The sequence below is a fragment of the Sus scrofa genome, chromosome 10 (assembly GCF_054392235.1).
Source record: "Sus scrofa isolate SSC_HxYL_T2T_F1_AM1 chromosome 10, Sscrofa_HxYL_maternal_Yorkshire_Landrace_v2.0, whole genome shotgun sequence".
NCBI lineage: Eukaryota > Metazoa > Chordata > Mammalia > Artiodactyla > Suidae > Sus > Sus scrofa.
This window is the reverse complement of record NC_139392.1, coordinates 65,992,857-66,018,168: the sequence shown is the minus strand read 5'-3', so window position 1 is coordinate 66,018,168 and position 25,312 is coordinate 65,992,857. Positions and strand designations below refer to the sequence as shown.

Genomic DNA, 25,312 nt, shown 5'->3' with positions numbered 1-25,312 from the left:
TAGTATTCACGAGGACTCAGACTTGATCCCTGTCCTCGCTCAGTGGGTTGGGAATCCTACGTTGCTGTGGCTGTGGTGTAGGTTGGCACCTGCAGCTCCAATTTGACCCCTCACCTGGGAACTTCCATGTGCCACGGGTGTGGGTCTAAAAGGACAAAATAATAATAATATTTTTTTAATTGTTAAAAATTTTATTGGAATGTAGTTGACTTACAAAGTTGGGTTAATTTCAGATGTACAACAAAGTAAATCAGTTATACATATATCTATTCCTTTTCAGATGCTTTTCCCATCTAGGTTAGTACAGGGTCCTGAATAGAGTTCCCTGGGCTTAACAGCAGCAATACAAATGCACCTAGAAATTATCATACTAAGCGAAGTAAGTCAGACAGAGAAAGACAAACATTCTATGAAATCATGAATATGTGGAATCTAATAGAAACGATGCAGTAGATCTTAAAAAACAGAAACAGACTGATTTCCTCCATTTTATAGATAAAGAAACGGAGTCTCACAGAGGTTAAATAATTTGTCCCAAATCACCCAGGACAAAAGGAAAGGAGCCAAGAAATCTGTTTCCAGGGTCTGTTCTCTGAACCCCCATTGCAAGGTCAGGCTGAAGTGCCCCCAGCACACGTGGGTGTGGGCGCCAGTGTTGAACTATATTTGAAAGACTGAGTCTGGTTGAGAAACTGCTTTCCAAGGTAGAACAGCTGTCTGGAAAGGTATGAAAAGGCCTGGGACTTGGCGGAGAACACACGTATTTTATGGTGGACTCGTGCCCGTTCGTCCTGTCAGCCCTTGCACCCTCTCTTGAGTTATGCCCCCCATGCTTTATTTTTCTCCTTAGTTTTCATGATTTTCCAGCCTCTCTTGCTGCCCTTGAAGCTTTTGCATATGCTTAATGTATGCCAATTAAACGTTATTACTAGAAAGAGTTACAGTTTATAAAGTTAAAACCAGATGATTTTGTGATTTTAAAAAATTGCGTTTCTCATCTGTACATAGACTTTAATAAGGGTAGCTATATTTTCCAAAGGTAATGATATATTAGTTAATATTGGTTAATTTAGTTAATATGAATGGTATTTTATGCTCTGTGCATGTATATGTGTATTCTTGACCTTTTTTAGAATTAAGAAAACTGGAACTAAACTACCTGAATACGTGAGCGTTGGGCTTAATTTAAACCTTTTCATTAATCAAGTTTCTAGGCCTTCATGACCTATATTCCAAAAGTCCAAGATCTTTATATTATTTTAACTTTTAAAACATCTCCCACCACCAAGGGGCATACTTCTAGGTACTATAAATACCATTAATTATGACACCATAAAAGAGGAAATCCCTAATCAAAGAAACTAAATTGAAAACCTAAACTTTAACCTGGAAACTTGGAACAAAACTCTCAAGTCTCTTAGCATGTCATGAATAATAGTGTCCATTCTCTGAGTCCATTCCACTTCTGAGTCAGAACCCTCATATCTCCTTTCCCAGTACTCTTGAGGATCAGGGGCTAAGCCCATCAGTTAGTCCTGGGTCACACTGATGTGGTCTGTTATAGGAGCATTTCCCAAAGTGTGGTCCAGGGTCTACCCATCTCCAAGTAGTATAGGGCTTATTTAAAAACAGATGTTGCTGGGCCAGACCCTCCATCATCTGACACTGAGTCTCCATGAACGACACAAGGAAACTGTATTTAACCAAGCTGCCAAGGTGATGGGGAAGTCCGTGGATCTTTGGGAACCACTGATCCATAGGCGTTTCCATGGCCAGAGCATCAGACCATCATTGACAGCAGTCACACCCCCACCCCACCCCGATGCTCAGAAGTCAACCTCTTCAGACAAAAAGGTTAGAGAACCCTGATGATGATGGATCCACTGCATGAAAAGCTCAGTACCCCCAACCAGCCCTGGTGGTGCCCTTGGAGTGCTCCCGTGTGTGACGTCATATGGAACAGGAAGAGTAACCTGCGACCTACACCACAACTCATGGCAACCCCAACCCACTGAGCAAGGGTGGCAGGTCCTTGTGAACTTGGCACATGTGAAGACAATCTGTCTAGGGCACTTTATTTGCTCATCATCAGAGACAAGACAAGAAGGAGGATTTTCTGCTAATACTATAGAAATGTAAGTTTCTAAGCCTGAGAGAAGACTGAATTTATGTGTTACCTACTTTCAAATTCTACCTTCAAAGCTGGAAGCTTTGAAAACGGGAAGATCTGACACAGTATGCCAGGCCTGGGCCAAGCCAATTAATTTAATTGCCTTTGAAAAAGCATCAAAGTATCTGTTGCCTGTCCTATAGCACAGTGCTTCTTAATCTTTTTTGCTGTCAGCAAAAAAACATGTAATGTTTGTTAATGGACAAAGGTACTTGTGGCCTGGAGGTAACCGGTCTGCGGCCTCTCGCAGCATCTGAATACTAAGGGCTTGCTGTTCAAAGTGTAGTCCCAGAAACAGCAGCACAGATGTGCTTGTCAGAAATGCACAAGCCAGGAGTTCCCATTGTGGCTCAGTGGGTTAAGAATCTGACTAGTCTCCATGAGGATTCGGGTTTGATCCCTGCCCTCACTCAGTGGGTTAAGGTTCTGGCGTAGGTCACAGATGCGGCATGGATCCTGTGTTGCTGTGGCTGTGGTGTAAGCCTGCAGCTGCAGCTCCAATTCAACTCCTGGCCCTGGTACTTCCATTTACTGCAGGTGCAGCTGTAAAAAGGGAAAAAAAAAAAGTTTTTAATTTTTTTAAGCTGTAAAAAAAGAAGTGCACAATCTCAGACTCTGCCAGACCTACCCAGAATCTGCATTTGAACAAGATTCTCTGATGATTCACAGCCACAGTGAAGTTTAAGGGCACTGGGTAAGGCACAGTCTTATGACAACTCAGAAAAAGGAATCAAGCAATATGGAAAAATTCCTGCTGGAGTTGCCTTGATTAGCAATTCAAATTTGATATCATTTTAACATCTTCTCATTTTTTTGGGAGGGGGTCTTTTTAGGGCCACACTTGCAGCATATGAAGGTTCCCAGGCTAGGGGTCGAATTGGAGCTGTAGCTACCAGCCTATGTCACAGCCACAGCAATGCAAGATCCAAGCTGCATCTGTGACCTACACTGAGCAGAGCTGCATCTGCTCAGGACAACAGCGGATCCTTGACCCACTGAGCGAGGCCAGGGATCAAACCTGTGTCCTCATGGATAGTATGTCAGGTTTTCAACCCACTGAGCCATGACCAGAACTCCTGCTTGAGTCCCCACTTGAAAAATTGGGAAGCTTTAGTTCAGCAGTCTGAGTGATGTGCCCAGTGCCCTATAGATAGAATGCAGGATCCACTAGATTCGATAAATTGCAAGCAACCCAAATAACTCAAAGAAGCTTAGGCACCATTTGACAGATCTCATGGACCAGAAGACAGCCAAGCCCTGAGAAGATACTGGGGAAAGGGCCTCAGCATTGTTTAACACCTTTTCTTTCATCCATCATCTCCCTTCCTTTCTGTATCTGTTTCATTTTATTCTTTCTCTGCGAGTTGGCTCTGTTCCTCCACATTTGTCTCCTCCATTTCTGCTAGGTTCCCTCTCTAGTCACCCAAGGAGGTCAGGTATCATTTTCACCTTCAAATCAAAAATCTCAGAGAGGGAGTTCCTGTTGGGGCTGGAAGTTCCTGTTGTGGCTCCACGGGTTATGAACCCGACTAGGAACCATGTGAGATGCAGGTTGGATCCCTGGCATCACTCAGTGGGTTAAGGATCCAGCGTTGCCATGAGTTGTGATGAGGGTCGCAGATGTGGCTTGGATCCCGGCTGTGGCTGTGTCGTGAGCCGGCAGTTGTAGCTCCAATTCGACCCCCCAGTCTGGGAACTTCCATATGCCACAGGTACGGCTCTAAAAAGCAAAAACAAACAAAGAAACAAACAAATCTCAGGGAAAGGAATCTGATTGGCTCAGTTTGGGATAAGTACCACCCTCAGTCCAGTCAACTGTGGACGAGGAGAGGGTGGTCTCTTCATTGTCCTTGACAATGAAGGGCATTCTTGTGAGCCAGGAGGGCAGTGTGAAGGCACACACTGATGTGACAAGCCATGGTTTGGGGTTCTGGACCACCACCCAAGCCGTGGTTAGGTCCATGGATGTTCACTATCCTTCATCATCATGATGTTACTGGCAGTGCTTTAGGCTTCCGTATACTTTTGTATATATTATCCCCGCACGTCTCTCAAAGATGTACCACACTTCTGAGATGTTTTGCCTTGTTTGTTAAAAGTGTAAATTCCTGCTAACAGCTTTGGCTGGCTTTATTTATTATTTTATTTTTATTAAAGAACTCTTTCATGAGGCAGGCTTTGTGCATAAATGATAAAATGTGAGAGGTAATCATTTGTAATTTTTATTGAAACTATGCCAGATCTAGCTATTGCCAACTGCTGGTATGGATTTAGCATTCTGAAATTTAAACAGTAACTTGTGGCTCTCTTTTGGTCAAACACTTTGTGATTAAATTATTATACTGTCAACCTAACTTTAAGAAAAGACACTCCTTCATCATTTAAAAAAAAAATCTATGCAAAACAGTCTCCATTTTATGCGCATATAAACCTGGGAAACATTCACATGTTGGTTTTGGGATTTTAAACTTGGCAAATTACAGATTCTTATTTTTATATCTGTCACTGTTGGCTCCAAATTTTAAATTGAAACCACAGGGTTTATCTGGCACTCACACCAAGCTAATGTGTTTCCCTTGCTTTAAATGAGCTGCTACTTAATGATTAAGGAAGATGCACTGGGTGTTCTGACAAATAGCATCAGAACAATATCGTTATCTAAATCACTGTCAACTGTACAAAGACGGCGTGAATTTTGGGCTGTTTAAAAATCTGTCCATCCATCGTGTTGTACTCCAGCGCTTCACAGCCACAGGTAAACACCCTGATGTGTTTATTTTTGTTTAGTTTAGAAGAAACCCGTGAAAGATAAAAACAAAAAGTCACTTCCATCTGAGTTGCATGAAAGACCTCGCAGGTGTAAGCCTCCCTTCCTGAGTTGGGTGAAGCCAGAAACCATGGCCTTGATGCCTGCTCCTGGAGGTCATCACTTTAAAGACTCCTGTGGCCGAAGTTTACTACAGAATCATGGCCAGATACGGGGGCGGCGGCGGTGGGGGGGGGGGGAGAAAAAAAAAATAAGAGGGTTAAGGAGTGTTGGAGTCCGTAGAATTTAGATTCAGGGCTGGAGGGTTCTTCTTTCTCTTCACCTAATCATGTTACCAAAATTAGGAAAAATTACAGTTTTTCTGATCACAAATAAAACAAAATGACAGGACTGGAAGGCTTATCTTGTCTAAACTGCTCCGTCCATGGCTCCTCAAATTTAAACAGGTTTGGCTCTCAAGGCGCGAGGTTGGCATAAGATGCTCTTGGCACGCGTTAAAGCATCTTTTGGTCTCAGAAAAAGACACTTTTCCTGCTGAGCTGTTGGTCTGTCGGAGCCCTTCAGCGGTAGCTCTGCCCTCCTGCTTTTTTTCTTTTTCTTTTTTTTTTTTTTTTTGGTGGTGATAAATGATGCGTTTCAAATCAAAGACATTGCAGCCAACTCTGCAGAAAGAATCACTCTCTTTTCAAAAAGAGAGGCAGTTTGGGAGGGTCAAAAATGCACAAACAGTATGGTAAAATAAAGTATACGCTGCCTCTCCTTTTAACGGAAAAGATTGCTACTGGTTACGTTTGCCAAATTCAATCAGCCTGCCAAAAAGTCGAGGAATCTGGCTGGGGTTCTAGAGAGCAGTTCCATGTTTCATCTGTGTTTCTCCTCTGTATTTATCTAGCTTCAGAAAATGCCGGGAATGTCTTTTCCTTCCGACTTGGCCCTTCTCTGAAACCACAGAAATACACCGGGGCAGCTTCTCGTAATTTCTTGGTTACTCACCCTGTGCCGTCCGTCCTTCTTTAGCCTGGTGAGAAATTATCGTCTTTCCATTGGACCTTTACGAAAAGCACCAACAACTGTTTGTTTTCCTTTTCAGAAATTTTTATCTCAGGCCCAACAAAGAAGAAGAAAAAAAAAATCCCTTTTATTAATTGGCAGCCACCAGACTCAATTCGCAAAGGCAGGAGGCCAGCTCATTATTTTTGGCCTCCAGCTGACCCAACATGGTTTTCTCGTATAAGCAGCTATTCACTGATGCTAGACATAAGAATTAATAATAATAATAATGGTATTTCAGACTTCATGAGTAAGTAGTTTTTGGCACTCAGAAAATATCTGCTGTTTTTCCCTTGAAAACAGCAATCCTGTTATATACAAAAAAGTAAATAGTGCTTGAATTAGCACGTTGGTTCCTTTAATGTACCAAAAATATGCATGCATTAACATTCCTACCAAGGCTCCCTTTTTTTTTTTTTTCCCCCAGTTCCTTTGGGATCAATGCCTTTTTTTTTTTTAATTAAAAAAAAATACAAAACTCTTCAGTTCATAGAGTCGTTCTCTGTATTTGCTGACCCAGTTCCATGGGTAGGATGTCTCCTTTGAAATGTCTTTGGACTTAAACTTAAAAGTACAGGTGCTCAAAAAGAGTTACACTGAAAAAAATCAGAGTAATGATTGTGTAGGCAAATTTAAATCCGAACACTGTCTGTGGTTCAGGAGTGATTAAACATAATGGCTTATCCCTCTGGTTAACAAGTTAGGACTTGTTTATAGTGTCCTAGTTTGCAATATGCTTTAGGGTAAAAGCACAGCATCCCTAGGTCTTTGTTTACCTGTGAGAAAAAGTGAGAGACGTATTTCTAAAGGTTAAACTACCATTATTTATAACCTCAGTTTCAGGTTTGTGTCCTGGAGGAGGAAACAAGCCAGAAAAGCATCCCTAATGCTCCTTTTACAGCAAGGAAAACCAAAGTGCAGTTTGACGGGAATCTCTACAACATAGAGCTTAGTACTGATACCTCTGCTTTCTTGTGAGAAGTAACTTAAAATGTGCATCCTAATGACTGCAAACGTTGATATTTTTCACTAGACTATGATTTTCCGATTTGGAGAAATCTGATCAAATGTCTGTGAAAATAAATTTCTAAGGGATTTTTTTCTTAGGTGGTCATTTGCCAATGCAACCAACGAGTCAGAATGTTGACTTGATATTTTGCATTCCAGTTTTCATGCAGAGAAGTAAAAACGAAAGCCTCTTTGAACGCTCTGCCAAAGAGAGATGGAAACAGGCATCCAGGATGTGTCACGTGACCTCCCCAAGCTGGGCCTGGGGGCACTGCTGGCCTGTGAGGGGTCAGAGGGCAGCACAGATGCGAATGTGGAGTCCTCACTGTGACCGGGAGAGACAGCAAACATGCTGGTCTGTTTAAAGTGAAATCGTGTGTTGAAATAACGAATTTTCCTATATTGGATATATACCTTTCTTGGGCCAAAATGTGCCCTCAGTTTTACTTGTACAAGTCCTGGAAATCCTCACAGTGGGGCCACTTGGGACCTCCAGGGGAAGGGAACTTAAGAGCCTGCCTTAAGCAACACTGGGCCCAACTTTCTTCTGCAAAACCAGACAAATCCCCATTTTACATATAGATGTATGTATATGTGTGTGTGTATATATATGTATATACATGTATGTGTATATGTGATTATGTCTATTTATCTATATGTGTGTGTTTATGTATATGTATGTATACATGTATTTGTATGTATGTATATGTATATATTTGTGTATGTGTATATATGTATGTGTGTGTATATATGTATGTGTGTATATGTATATATGTGTATGTATGCATGTATGTGTGTATATATATATATTTACATATCTGACAAAGAATTTGTATCATTCAAATTACATAAAGAATTCTTACAATTCAATAAGAAGATAATCAACTCAATTAAAAAGTCACAAAATACCACTTTGACAAAGATACATGGATGGTCAACACAAGCACATAAAAAGATCTTTTACACCACTAGGCATCAGGGAATTGCAAGCCAAAGACCTCATGAGACACTACCACACACCTGTCCACATGGCTAAAATTCAAAAGACCGACAGTACTAAGTGCTGACACAGCTGTGGAGAACCCAGAAGCCTCCCACACTGCTGATGAGAAGGCAGAGTGATAGAGCCCCCTTGGAAAACAGTTTGCTCATTTCTCCACAGGTAAACATGCCACCTGGCCCCACACCTGCACGCCCAGATATCTGCCTGAGAGCAGCATGGAAACACATGAAACACAAAGACTCTCTGAATAGTTACAGCAGAAGTATTCACAGTCAACCAGACACAGAAACAACCAAAACACCTCCACACCTCCACAGCTGAGTGGGTTCATACAACAGAACATTACTTAGCAGCAAGAAGGAACAAGCCAGTGACCCACACCACAACACAAATGCCTCTCAACAACGCCGTGCCAAGTGCAAGAAGTCCCATTTATATTGTGGAGGCTCAGTCCTGACTCACTCATCTATCCTCAGTAGATGTGGCTTTTATTACATTGGTCCTCCATGCTACAGCATCAAGTTTTAGCTCTGATCATTGTTCCGTTAAATTAGTAACTGATTATTAATCAGGACTTAATTATAAATCAACCAATTGATGACCCCATCATGAATAATTAAATCAAAACCACCACGGAGTTCCTGTTCTGGCTCAGTGGGTTAAGAACCTGACTAGTATCCATGAGGATGTGAGTTCCATCCCTGGCCTCGCTCAGGGGGTTAAGGATCCAGTATTGCCCTTGGAATGCCCTTCAGATGCCCACAGGTCACTTGGTGGTGTTCACATCCGTCTTTGAGGTTTCAGATTCATTCCTGTTCCTCAGGCGTGTCTGCTTTTACCCCCTGTCCGCATCTGTGCCCTCCTAAGACTTGTATGCCCCCTTTTTTCCCTTGTAATGCTGAAACTGTTGGCCTCTGGGGACCATGGGTTCCTGAAGACAGAAGCCATGCCTGTCTCGTCCACTTCTCCAATCCCAGGCACACTTCATGCCATGGAGCAGAACGTAGTATTTGTCGAATGAAGCAATGACCCTCTCCCCCTTGTCCGCCCTGCCACATCACGATGATATCCTAATATCAAAAGGGTCTGCACATGTGAAAACCAGAGAGACACATTATAATATTTTTCTTCTCCGTAGCCAGATGAGCCCCAGAGCCCAAACCATTTAATTTGTGAACCATATAGAAAAGGGCCGAGTTCCTCTAACACAGTTGGTTTTCAACTCTATATTTTCCTTGCTGCTGGAGAAGTTTAATTTTTCTCTTTGATTTTTTTTTTTTTTTTTTTCAGTTTGTACCCTGGAAAAGGGAGGTGATAAATACAGGCGATCATTGCAAAGGATGACTATTGCCGGGTGCTAATGTTTTCAAATTGCTGATGATTTTTAGGGACACCACAAACTGGCCACACTGTCAGAGCATTTGGCCAGCATAACTGGCAGCAGGAAATCAGACTGTAAATTTAGAAGGCATTGCACCATATTCGGGAATGCACCTCACAGTCACCTCCAAATATGTCATGGTCATGTAGCCAGGGGTTCGGAGTGAATTTAACTGCCCTTTATTATGTATTTTGTGGTACATGAAAAGCTTCAAAAAGCACGACTGGGCAAAGGAGAAAGTGAGGCTGTTGCATTAAGGTAGAAATTTCAATCACAGATTCCACCTGCCACTGCCAAGTTGGCAAAGCCATTTTGCACTGATACTTTCTTCTTGTACCCTCCAACTTTACTGAAGTAATTTTAAAGAGTATTTCTATTCCTTATTCCACCAATGCTCATTGGGATAATTTTCGCAGCTGCTGCTTATGCCCGAGTAAATTGATAGGCTGAAAAAGAGATGTTTGGTTTTACTACACGAGAGCTTTGCTAATGTACCAGTGGCTCATGGAGAAGATATGCACTGTGAATGTATTCTCTTGATAATGCATCATGACATTCTTCTGCCCTATGTGTAAAGCTGGAGGGGAATAATAGCATTCCCATTGGATGGCTCAGGGCTGGTAGCACATCTCTGCCATGGTCAGTGTACTGGCCAGTCTCTGATATCTTGATAATTCATGAAATGTGCTCACAGATAGTGTATCCCCAAAGGAGCAAACTGGTCATTATGTAGAATTTCTAGGACGTTTGTGACAAAGTTCTACACCAAAGCAATTCAAAAGAAATGTGTATGTGTGTGTTTATGAGGGGAAAAGAGGTAAGCTTTTTTTTCTTTCTTTTATTATTTATTTGGTTTTTTTTGCGGGGGGGGCACACCTGCGGCATATAGAAGTTCCCAGGCTAGGGGTCAAATTGGAGCTGCAGCTGAGGCTTACGCCAGAGCCACAGCCACACCAGATCCAAGCCAAATCTGTGACCTACACCTCCTAACAGCAACGCTGGATCCTGAACCCACTGAGCGAGACCAGGAATCAAACCTGCCACCCGAATAGATACTGGTCGGATTCTTAACCAACTGAGCCACTCTAGTAGATACTAGTTGGGTTCTTAACCTGCTGAGCCACCCTAATAGATACTAGTTGGGTTCTTAACCTGCTGAGCCACCCTATTAGATATTAGTTGGGTTCTTAACCTGCTGAGCCACCCTAATAGATGTCAGTTAGAATCTTAACCTGCTGAGCCACCCTAATAGATACTGGTCAGGTTCTTAACCTGCTGAGCCACAACAGAACTCCTCCTTTTATTTTTAAAGTTTTATTGAAGTACAGTTGATTTACAAGGTTGTGATAATTTCTGCTGTACAACAACATGATTCAATTACACATGTACACACATCCATTCTTTTCCCACACAGATGATCACAGAACATTGAGTAGACTTTGTTGTGATTAGGGGACCTGACAAGGGGTGAGGACAAGAGACAGTAGAGAAAGGAAGTAGCGATTCCTTGGCAACATTCTTCAAAGGTCAGTACCAGGAAGAATGTAATGGAACAACCTGAAAAACAATGTACACAGCGAAGGCCAGTCTGTGAATGCAAATGAGCTGTTAGGAATATTAAACCAGAGAGATTGAATGAGTGCCAAAGAGTGACTGATAAGGGAGTTCCCCTTGGGGCTCAGCAGTAACGAACCCAACTAGTATCCATGAGGACCCAGGTTCAATCCCTGGCCTCACTCAGTGGGTTAAGGATCCAACGTGAGTTGCAGCATAGGTCATAGATGCAGCTCAGATTCCAAGTTGTCATGGATGTGGTATAGGCTTCCAGTTCCAACTCCGATTGGACCCCTAGCCTGGGAAGTTCCATATGCCCCAGGTATGGCCCTAAAAGGGGGCAGGGGGAATGACTGATAAGTTTTATCTTGTATCAGAGAAAAATAATTTAAGTACATTTAAAACAGGGTATGAGTGCAAGTGAATGGAAGGATCAGAGGAGTAATTTAAAAATCTTCTCAGCCCCATTTGTTGCCAGAGCTGAAATATGCAAAGCATCTTAACTTCAAAACAGTGTTGACTGAGTTAGCACCTGAGGATGTACAGAGGGAAGGAAGGGAGAGGCCCTGGGTGTGGGTGACTGCAAATCCGAAATGGCTCAGTGGTGGAGACCCATGTCTATAAGGTCAGCCACAGGTGGGACCTGGTCCCCACAGACCACACATGGTCTGCAGGGGAGCCACAGGTTCCCATGGGACCCATAGGGAGCATCTGCAGAAACAGAGAGGCCCCTTGATTGGAACCATTGCAGATGGAAGCCATTGACTGTGACTCCAGATTTCAGCCTTGGGTGTGGCATGACGGCCTCTGGGAAGTCAGCACCAGGTGTCCAGAGACCAGGCAAGACCAGCTCCCCCGCCATGGTCAGCACTGCCAAGGGAGGCAGTGTTCAGGATGGGTAAGAACACGGAATCTATAGCTTAAGCTCAATCCTGGCTTTCCCAAGCTCTGTAGCTTTGGGCAAGTGACTTAATCTCTTTATGCTACAGTTTCCTCGTTTGGAGCACTAGGAGATGCATAATAATATTTAACTCTGAGCGCAATCAGTGAACTAGTGTATTCAGGGCATGTTGATGGCACCTGATAGGTTGCAAGCACCAATTGCTGGTTGAAAGGTTGGTCATTGTTGTTAGTATCCCCTTCCTTCTCCAAGGATACCCACCCTTCTGGTCTTTCCTGGACCTATTGATAGGGATGGAGTAGGCACAAGTGGTTGTAGAAGTCCCAGTAGGGGATCATAGATTAAAGAGGGAAACCTGGGAGATGTTGGGAGACCACTGAGTTTAAGAAAACCATCAGAACAAAGCAGGCTTGCTTAACTAGTGGAGGTGAGAGAATTGCTTCAGGTCATTGGGTGGGGGATGAGAGGAGACCTGCATTCAGATTCAGAACTAGGGCAAGAGCTTGAAGACCACCCTTCAGCTGAGTTGAATATACACCTTACCAGATGCTAAGGAGGGGCTACTACTCGCAGAAAGGAAGGGGCGGGCCTTTCCAACCCACATGCCCCTTGGATGATAAAACTGTGGCCCACTGGGAGAGCTTCCTTGCCTGCCTGCTTGCATCTTACAAGCGCCCTATCCTAATAAATCTGTTCGTTGCCTATCACTTTGTTTCTCGCTGAATTCCTTCTGTGAGGAGGCATAAAGAACCTGAGCCTTGGTGAGTCCAGACACAGGGTGAGTAATTTGAACTTAAAACCAAAGGTTTAAGTCCCAATGTGGCTTTAAGTTGGGTTCAAATCCTGGCATGTGGGTTTAAGTCCTAGCATGTGGGTTCAAGTCCCAATGTGGCTTTAAGTTGGGTTCAAATCCTGGCATGTGGGTTCAAGTCCCAATGTGGCTTTAAGTTGGGTTCAAATCCTGGCATGTGGGCTTAAGTCCCAGTAATGTGGGTTCAAGTCCCAATCTGGCTTCAAGTTGGGTTCAAATCCTGGCATGTGGGTTCAAGTTCCAATCTGGCTTTAAGTTGGGTTCAAATCCTGGCATGTGCGTTCAAGTCCCAATCTGGCTTTAAGTTGGGTTCAAATCCTGGCATGTGGGTTCAAGTCCCAATCTGGCTTTAAGTTGGGTTCAAATCCTGGCATGTGGGTTTAAGTCCTAGCATGTGGGTTCAAGTCCCAATCTGGCTTTAAGTCCTGGCACGTGGGCTCAAGTGTTCTGGCTAGGTTCACTGTCAGTTTCACTATGATGGCGAAAGGGCGGCGGGGGTGCCACTTCTGGTGGATGTTTAGGGGGGCAATGAACTGAGAGAAGCCTGCCTGAGCTTTAGCTTGTGTCCTGCCTAAGCTTTGCTTTGTAAAGAGACAATCCTCCCCCTCCACCTATTCCTGGAGTCTGGGGACATGGGCCTGTAGCAGCCAGAAAGCTGGGTAGCCTTCAGCCCCTGCCTGGATCCTCTGCCCCAAGGCTGACAATAGACACAACTCATGCCTCCCTCCTCATCCTCTCTGCTCCTGGAGGACTGGACCATGCCTTCTTCATAGCGCATTTCACATCGAATTGCAGGTACCTATCTGCATCTTTTCCCAGTTGACAAAGAAACAAAGACCTGCCCACCTGCACTCATCAAATCCAAAAGTTTATTCAAAAAATTTTTTTCTTTTTAGGGGCACACCCCCAGCACATGGAAGTTCCCGGGCTAGGGATCAAATTAGAGCTGCAGCTGCCAGCCTACACCGCAGTCACAGCAGCACCAGATCTGAGATGCAGCTGCCATCTATCTACACAGTAACTTGCAGCAATGCTGGATCCTTAACCCACTGAGCAGGGCCAGGGATCAAACCCGCATCCTCATGGACACTAGTCGGGTTCATTACCGCTGAGCCACAATGGCAACTCTGAATTCTGCCACTATTTAAAAGTTCCTAGGACTTTCTAAGTCTTTCTATAATTTTAGGAAGATCATGTAAATTTACGTATTAAGAAGAAATAACTTGGAGTTCCTGTCGTGGCGCAGTGGTTAACGAATCCGACTAGGAACCATGAGGTTGCGGGTTCGGTCCCTGCCCTTGCTCAGTGGGTTAAGGATCCGGCGTTGCCGTGAGCTGTGGTGTAGGTTGCAGACGCGGCTCGGATCCTGTGTTGCTGTGGCTCTGGTGTAGGCCAGTGGCTACAGCTCCGATTAGACCCCTAGCCTGGGAACCTCCATATGCCGCAGGAGCGGCCCGAGAAATGGCAAAATAAATAAATAAATAAATAAATAAATAAATAAATAAAAAATAACTTTGAAAAAAAATCTCTAAATCATATAACGTTTATGATGACAAATTTCAGATATGCAAGCAAATGTCAAAACTTTTCAGAGTTTAATGTATTTACCCTTTTGTGAGAACTACATTTAAAACACAGGTGGTGAGAATCATGTGCAGCTGAGAAATGCTTCCATTTAAGTGGAAAATTTAATTCAAAAAATTACATAGGGGAGTTCCTGTTGTGGCGCAGTGGTTAACGGATCCGACTAGGAACCATGAGGTTGTGGGTTCGGTCCCTGCCCTTGCTCAGTGGGTTGATGATCCGGCGTTGCCGTGAGCTGTGGCGTGGGTCGCAGAGTGGCTCGGATCCTGCGTTGCTGTGGCTCTGGCGTAGGCTGGCAGCTACAGCTCCGATTCGACCCCTAGCCTGGGAACCTCCATGTGCCGCGGGAGCAGCCCAAGAAATGGCAAAAAGACCAAAAAAAAAAAAAAAAATTATATAGGCATTGGAGTTCCCATTGTGACTCAGTAGGTTAAGGACCTGATGTTGTCTCCATGAGGATGTGGGTTCAATCCCTGGCCTTGCTCAGTGGGTTAAGGATCTGGAGTTGCTGCAAGCTATGGTGTAGGTCACAGATGTGGCTTGGATCCAGTGTTGCTGTGGCTGTGGTGTAGGCCAGAAGCTGCAGCTCATATTTGACTACTGGCCTGGTAACTTCTATTTGGTGCAGGAGCAGCCCTATAACCAAGTACATCTAGATATTAAATATTCTTCCAACTCAGGGTACTGTGAATAAAAATTATAGGAAATATACATGATAGAACAAATGCATCTGCATTTGGTAGAGACATATTTCATCATTCCAGTTCCTGTCGTGGCTCAGCAGTAACAAATCCGAGTAGTGTCCATGACGATTCGGGTTTGATCCCTGGCCCCGCTCAGTGGGTTAAGGATCCAGCATTGCTGAAAGTTACTGTGTAGGTGGCAAATGCAGCTCAGATCCAGTGCTGCTGTGATGGTCCTAAATATTATTATTAATATTCCAAAAAACTCCAGCATTAATAAAATTACATTGTTCATGCTATTTTATCAATTTATGTAAATTTTGCTTCTGAGTATGGTTATGCCTGGGGATGAAATTATACATTGTTAATTCTTATATCAATTCTTAGTAATACATACTTGGTAAATTCTTTTAAAAAAAATTAAGGAAAAGAGTTCCACTGCTGAGAAAAATTTTTGTTTAATCACTGGCCTGGATACCATGCTTAGAGCCAACCCTGCAGCTCCGAACAGCTAACTTGGCAAAAATAATGTAAGATGGACTCTGAAATGAATAGAATGTTTGCCAGAAGAGGAAAAAGGATCATTCTGTTATAAAATTCATTCAGTTTCTTTCACTGAAATGTGAAGTCCTTACGGAGATGAGACTAAGAAGTATCATTTTATTTCATTTTAGCAAAAAAGAGAAGATGAAAATTCTATTTAGCTACATATTAAAATATTTTTAGAGGCTGATCAGCGTTTTTTTTTTTTTTTTTTTTCAGAGGTAGTAAAATGTACTTTGTTAAATTTCAGGGTTATATTTTTTTAGCTTCTGTTTTTAAAGATCTTCAACAGCAGAGAGACATTTTCAAAAAAGAAAGAAAGAAAGCACGGCCACTTTTGACTTATTCCTGCCCCCAGGTTACATGAGAGAAAAAAAAAAAAAATTCCCCAAATGGATAGCAAGTGAGGAGACCGACTTTTAAGGGACATTTGATACCAACAGAGTGTGATGGGATAAAGAGAGCAGAAGAGGCCTTGAGAATGAGGTTAAGTCAATGGGAGTTGAAGAAAAGCAATTATGGGGCCAAAAGAATCTTTCACTTAAGGTTATTTCCCAAGAAATGAGTCATTTATTTTCAACCTTATGAGCTCAGTTCCAATTTAGTAGGAGCAGGGAAAGCTGTTTCTTTGACACTGAAGAAGAAAAATCGTGGCTCTTTTCTCCAGCTTTGTGTTTTTCTTTTTTTTTTCCATATTAATCTGCTTTTGAAAGCTAAAAAGAAATCAAAATAAAATTGGGAAAGTGGTTTAACTGAAGGATTTTCCCCTTCATTTCAACCCTTTGGCTTTATCTCTTCTGGTTATCTTTCCATTTTTACTCCCATGGCAATGAGTTCTCTATCCAAAACGGTATTTTAAATATTAACATTTTTTTTGGGTTTTGAATTCCTTCTAATAATGTGCCAGTTTTTGAGATAACTATAAATGGAAACAAGCTACCCCTAAGATTTTAGACTGACTCTAATATTGAGGAATATTGTGGATATTTTTATCCATTTTAATATAGCCATGTTTAGATGATTCTTAAACAATTCAGAACTTTTGCTTAGTTTGATAAGATTCAATTTTATAGATTGACTCCAATTTTAAAAATGCTTAGCATTTCCTAGAGCAAAGTTGTAAACCAAAATAAAATTCTTCCATGGAAAAGGCCTTTATATAATTAATTGTCTTTTAATAAGGAGTGCATCTCTCTTACTGTTTTAAATATTTTGATGTGAAATGATCTTATCAAGCTAAGAAATTTTGAATATTGAGTTTGTGTATAAGTAGGGATATTACTCATGCGAGCTAGTCTTCTATATTAAAAAGGAAGTGGAGGTTATAGGCATAAAATAACTCAACTTCTAATGTCACACCTGTAAACTTACCTGCAGCCACTTCAGTATAAACATCTCCTCTCTGGTATTTCAGTGTTTCTTCTCAGGCTATTCCTACCCACTGCACTCATGATCTTGTTTTTCTCCTGCAGAAGCTGGAAATTCTGACATTGGCTATTTCCTCTAACTTCTGCATATTCTATCTTGAATTTTTATTGAAGTAAAATAGTCATATACCATTATATAAGTTTCAGGTGTCCAACATTATAAGTCAACATCTTTTTTTTTTTTTTTTTTTTTTTTTTTTTTTTTGTCTTTTTGCCTTTTTCTAGGTCCACACCTGAGGCATATGGAGGTTCCCAGGTTAGGGTTCTAATCGGAGCTGTAGCCCAGCCTATGCCAGAGTCACAGCAACGTGGGATCCAAGCTGCACCTGCGACCTACACCACAGCTCACAGCAACGCCGGATCCTTAACCCACTGAGCAAGGCCAGGGATCGAACCCGCAATCTCATGGTTCCTAGTCGGATTTGTTAACCACTGAGCCACGACGGGAACTCAACATCTTTATACACTGCAGAATGATCACTACCAAAGGTCTAGTTGCCATCTACCACCAAACAATTGACCTCCTTCACCTGTTTCTCCCACCTCCAACCCCCTTCCCCTCTCATAACCACCCATCTCTTCTCTGTACCTATGAGGTTTTTACTGTTTTCTTTTTTCTTTGTTTAGATCCACATATGAGTAAAATCATACTCTTTGTCTATCTCTTTCTGACTTATTTCATTTGACATAATACTTTTATGGTCCATCCATGCTGTCACAAATGATAAGATTTTATTCTTTATTAGGGCTGAGGAGTATTCCATTTTGTGTTGTGTGTAGACACTTATTGTTTCCAAGTCTTGACTACTGTGAATAATCTACAATGAGCATAGGACTGAATATTATCTTTTTAAATTAGTGTTTTGTATTCTTTAGATAAATTGCAGAAGTGGAATTCCTGGATCATATAGAAGTTCTATTGATTTATTTGAGGAATCTCCAAGCTGTTTTCCATAGTGGCTGTGGCAATTTACATTCCCACCAACAGAGCATGAGGATTCTCTTTTTCCCACATCCTCACCTACCTCATCCAGCACTCCAGGGCAACGAGAGATCCTGAAAGAGGGACTGTGCGGTAGAACAAAACACACAAGACTCTTATATTTAGAAAGTGTGGGACCAGGAGGCACTCTGTTCTGCAGAGCAAAGGCACCTAGGCTTTAGCCCACATGCCTTTTATTAAGGAAGGTGACCTACGTAGGTTAGTGAGCAAAATCAAGCATAGGCAATGACAAAGCTAGCTCTTAGAGAGTAACAAAGGAAACTATTAGCACTGGTGCATGCCTCTAGGGCATAGCGCAAGTATAGAACAGTATGGTTTATGCATAACTCCCTTATCTTGTCTTTGAAGGAGACACTGTACTTGAGAACTCTGCCTCAGCAGATATTTGTCTTCAGCAGTTCGGTGGTCTCCAACACCTCCCCCTTTTTCTTTATTTGCTGCATAACAACAGTCATAGTAAATTTTGATTGCAGGGCGTTCATTTGGTTTCTCTGGACCAATATGATTCTGTAGACCACATAAAAAAGAGAAAATACGAATAGAGTGAAGAATAAAAAAAGAGAAAATACGAATAGAGTGAAGAATAAAAGAAATATTTGGGGAGTTCTGACTAGGAACCATGAGGTTGCGGGCTTGATCCCTGACCTCGCTCAGTGGGTTAAGCATCTGATGTTGCCATGAGCTGTGGTGTAGGTCACAGATGTGGCTTGGATCTGTCATTGCTGTGGCTGTGGTGTAGGCTGGTGGCTGCCACTCTACAACCCCTAGCCTGGGAACCTCCATACGCTACTGGTGCAGCCTTAAAAAGCAAAAGCAAAAAAAAAAAAAAAAAAGAAAAAAGAAATATTTGAATTCTCAAACAACAATGATGAAGAGGCAAGAGGGGAAGGACAAGGAAGGGGTAGGTGGTCAAGTCCCGTGACAAAGGGCAGTGAATCCTTGTCGGTGGTTAATCTATGCTTCACATTCTGGGACAGGATGTAGATCTTGTGCTGGGCTGTACCCATGTCCACAGCAGGTTTCCAAGGTGAATGGTCACATTCAGGGGGCGGGGGTCTGTCTCCATCCTCCTGGGAAGCTATCATTCCATCCTCTTTTTTTTTTTTTTAAATATGGGATGGGGCAATAGACCTCTCGTCTGTAGCTACTTCCTGCTGGCTAGGAGCAATGAATACTGGGTGGCTGGACATGGTAGATTCCTACTATAGAGGATGGGAAGAAAAGAAAAATAAGGTTAAATAGAGGTTTGCGATATAGGTTGACACCGCTACTGTTGAAGGAGGCGTGTAGTTTTATCTAAGTTGGTTTTAATGTTTGATGTGTTATTGGCATGTAATTAGCAGGAGCTATATTGGTCATTATACATGCTGCCTCTTTTCTGTTATCAGAGGAGACCTTCAAAATGTATGGGTGCAGCTGCCAGCTGATGCCACTTTGAGGACAGCTGGTGGCCTCAAGTCTGACAGGGCACATACACCTTAAGTTCTCAGCAATACAAAGACTTGTCTAAAATTACTCCCATAATATTTCCTAGTATTACCTTGGATGTCTGACCCACAGCTATTCCACTCTGCCTCTTCTAATGGCCAATGCAGATGCCACTGTGAATGATTTCTGCTTTTCTAAATATGAGAAGATGCAAGACTCTGGGTCCATTAAAATCCTTACCTAAAATCTGATGATTTGAAGGCCTGTGCTATCAGTTTTCCTAGAGCACAGAGTGCCTCCCTCCTGGTCTCCACATGGAGCTCTGCTCAGGGGGGTGCTACGGGTTGGCAGCTGCAGTAGCTCATGTTTTATTCCACATAGAGGCTGATGACAAACACCAAACTTCAGTTCCCAAGGCTCTGCCATGGTCATAATTTCAACCATAGTTTGGGGAGGCCATTTCGTCCCATGGTGCTAGGAATGAATATTTCTAGATCTGGCAAAGATTTCGCCGATAGGCAGCTCAATGTGCTATTACTGGACTGGACCTTATTAACAGTAGCCAAGAGTCTCTGGACCACCTATCTTCCTAGTCTGTTATGGTCCAGGAAAATATTCCCTCTTGCTGCATTTTCTCAGATCTAGAGATCACTGAGTTCATCTGGAACTCTGTATCATTTTATCAGAGACTCAGAAATCCAAATTTGCATTTTCTGTGGCCAAATAGTACAGCCTTCTGTCAAAGTTCCTAAATATTGAAATGGAGGGGTTTTTTGAATTTTACCTGGGGCTGTCATAAGCCCCTTTTCATTAAGATAGACTTTGGTAATCGAGCACAAAGTGAAAAACTTGTTCTTTTGGAGCAGAGAGGAGAATATCATCCATGTAATGGATAATATATGCCTTGGGATATTTAAGTCTAACAGGAGCTAAGGCTTGAACCACAAATTTTTGGCACCTGGTAGGGCTGTTTTTCATGCCCTGTGGCAATACTTTCCATTGATATTGTTTCATAGATGCTTTGTTATTTAAAGCAGGAAGAGAGAAAGCAAATCTACATTTATCTTGAAGGGCTAATGGTATGGTGAAAAAAACAATCTTTTAAATCTATAACAGTTAAGGCCCCATCTAAGGGAATTGCAATAGGAGAAGGCAAGCCTGGTTGTAAGTCTCCCACAGTGTACACTGTTTTATTAATTTCTCTTAAATCATGTACTAGCCTCCATTTACCTGATTTTTTTAGGAAGAGTAAAAATAGGAGTATTCCATGGGCTGTTAGTTTCCTCAATGTGTCCAGCTTGCAATTCCTGAGCTCTTAACTCATGTATTTTAGTCAATTTCTCCTGAGTTAGGGGCCATTGATCTACCCAAACCGGATCATCATTAAATCCACTGTATACGATCTGCATGGGCTAGCAGATAATTTTCAATGGCCCCTCTGAAAAATCCTCATCAAATCCTATTCCATGTTTATTAAGCTTAATGGGCAAGTTTATAGGTTCTTTTATGCCTTGATTATTTTTTCCTAAACCTGTTTTTGGTATCCTAATTTTTCCGTTAATTTCCATTCAGGGGAAGACTCATTAGAATCGCCACAACAGACATCCGCAGTTGTTAATTTAAGTCTCACAGCAGAAAGAAGAGCTCTTCCCCATAAAGTGATGGGTATATCAGCAACATAAAGTTTAAAATAACCCATTTTTCCTTCTGGTCCGACCCAGGAAAGCATCTGCTGACTTTGATGGACTGTAGTCAGAACTCCTAATCCCCTCAACTTCATTTCGGGGGTAATTAAAGGCCATGCGGGAGGCCAATCACTATAACAAACCACCGAAACATCAGCTCCAGTATCTGTTAATCCCCTTATATTTTTTTCATTAACCTCAGTAGTCATTTGTGGACATTCCGTTGTGACTTCCTGAGTCCAAAAGACCTGAGAAGTCCCTGAACTTCCAAATCCTGATGTTCCCCTTTCTCTCTGGTAACTCTTTCCTATCTTAAGATAGGGCAGCAGAAACAATTGAGCAGTTCTCATTCCTGGCTGTATACTATGAATGGTATGTGACCTTCCTATCATCTTCATTTCTCCCTGATAGTCTGCATCAATTACTGCAGGCAAAACTTATAAGCCTTTCATGGTTAAGCCACTTCTCCCTGTAATGAGGCCTACTGTATCAGGAGGAAGAGGGCCATAAATTCCAGTAGGGATAGCCTGAATGCTCTGTTTGTATGTTAAAACTGCTGCTGTGGCGCAGGGTAAGTCCATCCTGTGCTGCCAAGAGTGGCCCTTGTAAGGGATTGGATTCCCCTTCAGTTTGAGCCACAAATGCCCTCCTTGGTTGACAGGGCCACGGCTTCCTGTTTCCCAACACCAGAAGCTGTAAGCACAGTGCCATTTTGGTGACACTTAGATCGACATTGATTAGCCCAATGATTTCCTTTCTGACAACGAGGACAGAAACCAGGGTTATGACTAGGTCTTGGAGATGATCCTGTTGCAGGGGGTGCCTTTTCTTTTGAGTGGGCTCAGCATTCCTTCTGAAAGCATCTTGCCTTTCCACAGGTAAAGCATTTCTTTCCTGAGCTGCCAAGTGTTCTTTCAATGCTGCAGCAAGCATTGCTTGAATATGACCTGTACTCCCTACATCTTGACACACCTTAATAAAATCAGAGATGCCTCCCGAATTTCTTACAGGGGCCACTAACCTTTTACAGTCTTTATTTGCATTTTCATATGTGAATTGTTTAATTAAAATATCAGCTGCCTGAGAATGTGCTATTTGATGATGTACCACCTGAGTTAGGCAGTCCACAAATTGTTGGTAAGGTTTTGCAGGGCCTTGAAGCCATTGTACAAAAGATCCTTGTGGATTTCCTCTCAGAAATTGTCATCCATGCTCTTTGGGTTCCCAGGCTCAACTGCTCATACGCTCGAGGATCATAAGTCAACTGGTTTGCTACATCAAGAAACATTTCAAAAGTAATTGGAACTTTATTTCTTTGATTTAAGTGAGCCTGCTCCTGACAAAAATCTGAAAAGACTAGACTTCCAAAATTAAATAGTCTCTGCCATCTAGGGTGGCTTTGGCTATCATATGCCAATCCCATAGGGGAAGCTGCAGTGTCCCCATGCTTTCTACCAGACTCATAGCAAAGGGAGCTTTAACTCCATTCTGTATTACACTATCCCGAAGAGCTTTAAGAGCTTTAAAATCAAAAGGGTTATGGGTGTGGATATTTTGTCCTGGGACTTGAGGATCGGGGGCAATAATTATAGGGGATGCTAAAAAGGTCCAATCCTCTAGACTAGCAGATTTTAAGGCTGATTGAAAGGGACTTGGTGTTGCCTCCACAGCTAAAGTCTTATTTAAACTGGCATCAAGAAAGGGATTAGTCTGCAGGGGAGCAGAAGGCATAGGCTTTTCTTTATGCTCCCGCAAGAGTTCCAAAACATGTCTTACTAGTTCCCATGTAGAAAAAAACAGAAACAGAAAGAGAGGTCCCAGATGATGGGCACACTTTAAATTTTCTCCCATGAGATCCCAACATTCTGAGTCTACAGTACCCTTGCCTGGTAAACAAGGGTTATATTTGATAATGGCTTCTAACAATTCCTCTATCTTAGATAGACTCTATTACCTCAGCCCCTGACTGTTTCAACATACATTTAAGCAACTGAATACAATGTTTAGTTTCCTATGATTGATTCGGCCCCATTGTTATCTTGGTTTTTTCTACTTGCCTACTCACCATTGCAACTCTGCCGAGTGCAAGGCTACTGTCTCCTACAAGGCTACCATCTGTTATCTGTAGTTTCACTTTCTCTGCTCATAGCAGACCTCTTCCAGCCCCACGTTGGGCCCCACTCTGCCACATCCAGAGCTGCAGGGCAACAGGAGATCCTGAAAGAGTCTTACATTTAGAAAGTGGGGGACCAGGAGGCACTCTCTTCCACAGAACAAAGGTGCCTAGGCTTTAGCCCACATGCCATTTATTAAGGAACGTGACCTATGTAGGTTAGTGAGCAAAATCAGGCATAGGCAATGACAAAGCTACCTCTTAGTGAGTAACAAAGGAAACTATTAGCACTGGTGCATGCCTCTAGGGCATAGTGCAGCTGCATATAGAATAGCATGGTTTATGCATAACTCCCTACCTTGTCTTTGAAGGAGACCCTGTACCTTAGAACTCTGTATCAGCAGATAATTGCATTCTGCAGAGTTCAGCAGTTCAGTGGTCTCCAACACTCACCAACGCTTATTGTCTTTCTGATAATGGCCACTCTAACAGGTGCGAGGGGATATCTCACTGTGTTTCTGATTTGCACTTCCCTAACAATTAGGAATATTGACCATATTTTCATGTGCCTGTTGGCTATCTGTATGTCTTCTTTGGAAAAATGTCTATTCAGGTCTTTTGCCTATTTTTTTAATCAGATCACTTCTTTGTTGTTGAGTTATATGCGTTCTTTGTATATTCTGGATGTAAACCCTTGTTGACTATATGATTCAAAAATACCTACTCATGTTCAGTCGGTTGCCTTTTCGTTGTGGTGATAGTTTTCCTTTGCTGTGCAGGAGCTTTTTAGTTTGATGTAGTCCCATTTGGTTATTTTTGCTTTTGTTTCCCTTGCCTTTGAAGTCAGATCCACGAAAATGTCACTAAGAACAATGTTAAGGAGCTCACTATCTATGTTTGTTTTCTTCTAGGAATTTTATGGTTTCAGGTCTTACATGCAAATCTTTAATCCATTTGAATTAATTTTTGCATATGGTGTACAATAATAGTCTGCTTTCATTCTTTTACCTATGGCTGTCCAGTGTTCACATCATTTATTGAAGAGACCATCCTTTCTCCATTTGTATGTTCGTGACTCTTTTGCTGTAAATTAATTATCCATATATGTGTAGATTTATTTGTAGGCTCTCTATTCTGTTCCATCAAGCTCTGTGTCTGTTTTTAATGCAAAACTGCACTGTTTTGATTACTGTAGCTTTTGTTGGGGATTTGTGCTTTTATGTTCATCAAGGGTGTTGGCCTATGATATATCTATATATCTATATATATAGATATATATATAGTTTTTTTGTAGTGGTATTTTTCAATGGTTTTTGTATCAGGGTAATGCTGGCCTTGTCAAATGAGTTTGGAAGTGTCTTTTCCTCATTTTGGGGGGAATGGTTTGAGAAGGATTGGTATTCAATCTTTGGATGTTTGGTTGAATTTACTAGGGAGCCATCTGGCCCTAGGCTTAGTATGTTGAGAGGTTTTTGATTACTGATTCAATATTCTTAGTAGAAATCAGTCTATTGGTAATCAGACTATATTTTCTATTTCTTCATGCTTCAGTTTTGTTGGCGTATAGCTGTCCTTAGTAGTCTCTTATGCCCCCTCTGTATTTCTTTGCTATTAGTTGTTACTGCTCTTTCATTTCTGATTTATTTTAGGCCCCTCTTTTTTTCTTAATAAATCTAGCTAATGGTTTGTCAAATTTATCTTTTCAAAGAAATAGCTCTTAATTTCATTGATATTTTCTATTATCTTTTTACTCTATTATTTCCTTCCTTCTATTAACTTTGGGCTTCATGTGCTCTTTTTCTAGATCTTTTATATGTAAAGTTGGATAACTTATTTGATAAGTTTGTATCACTATGAACTTTTCTCTTCAAGCCCCTTTTGCTATATCCCATAGACTTTGGTATGGTATATTTCTATTTATTGTCTATAAATATTTTTTATTTCTCTTTTGATTTCTTCAATGACCCATTGGTTGATAAGCGGCATATTAATCTTCACATTTATGGTTTTTCTAATTTTCTGTGATTGATTTCTAGTTTTATACCATTGTGGTCAGGGGAAAAAAAAAAAAGCCTGATATGATTTCAGTCTTCTTGAATTTCTTGAGACTTGTTTTCTGGCCTAACGTGATCAGTCCTAGAGAGTGCTTTATGTACACTGAGATGAATGTATGTTCTTGCTCTTTTGGGTGGGATATTCTG

At 41.8% G+C, this 25,312-nt stretch overlaps 1 protein-coding gene across 23 annotated transcripts in view; it reads left to right on the top strand.

Annotated features, from left to right (window-relative positions):
• ODAD2 (outer dynein arm docking complex subunit 2) overlaps window positions 1-25,312 on the top strand; it is a 186,558-nt gene that overhangs the window by 142,691 nt on the left and 18,555 nt on the right. For 6 of the 23 annotated variants that reach the window (XM_084979983.1, XM_084979984.1, XM_084979969.1 and 3 more), the window contains one exon: window positions 5,830-6,069. The exons of 16 other annotated variants lie outside the window; for them this stretch is intronic. In XM_084979983.1, coding sequence (XP_084836109.1) covers window positions 5,830-5,880 — 51 coding nt within the window. In that variant the 3' untranslated portion in view covers window positions 5,881-6,069. Of the gene's footprint in view, window positions 1-5,829; window positions 6,468-25,312 lie in introns of those variants that run through there. One more of the 23 variants, XM_084979972.1, reaches the window with a different exon arrangement.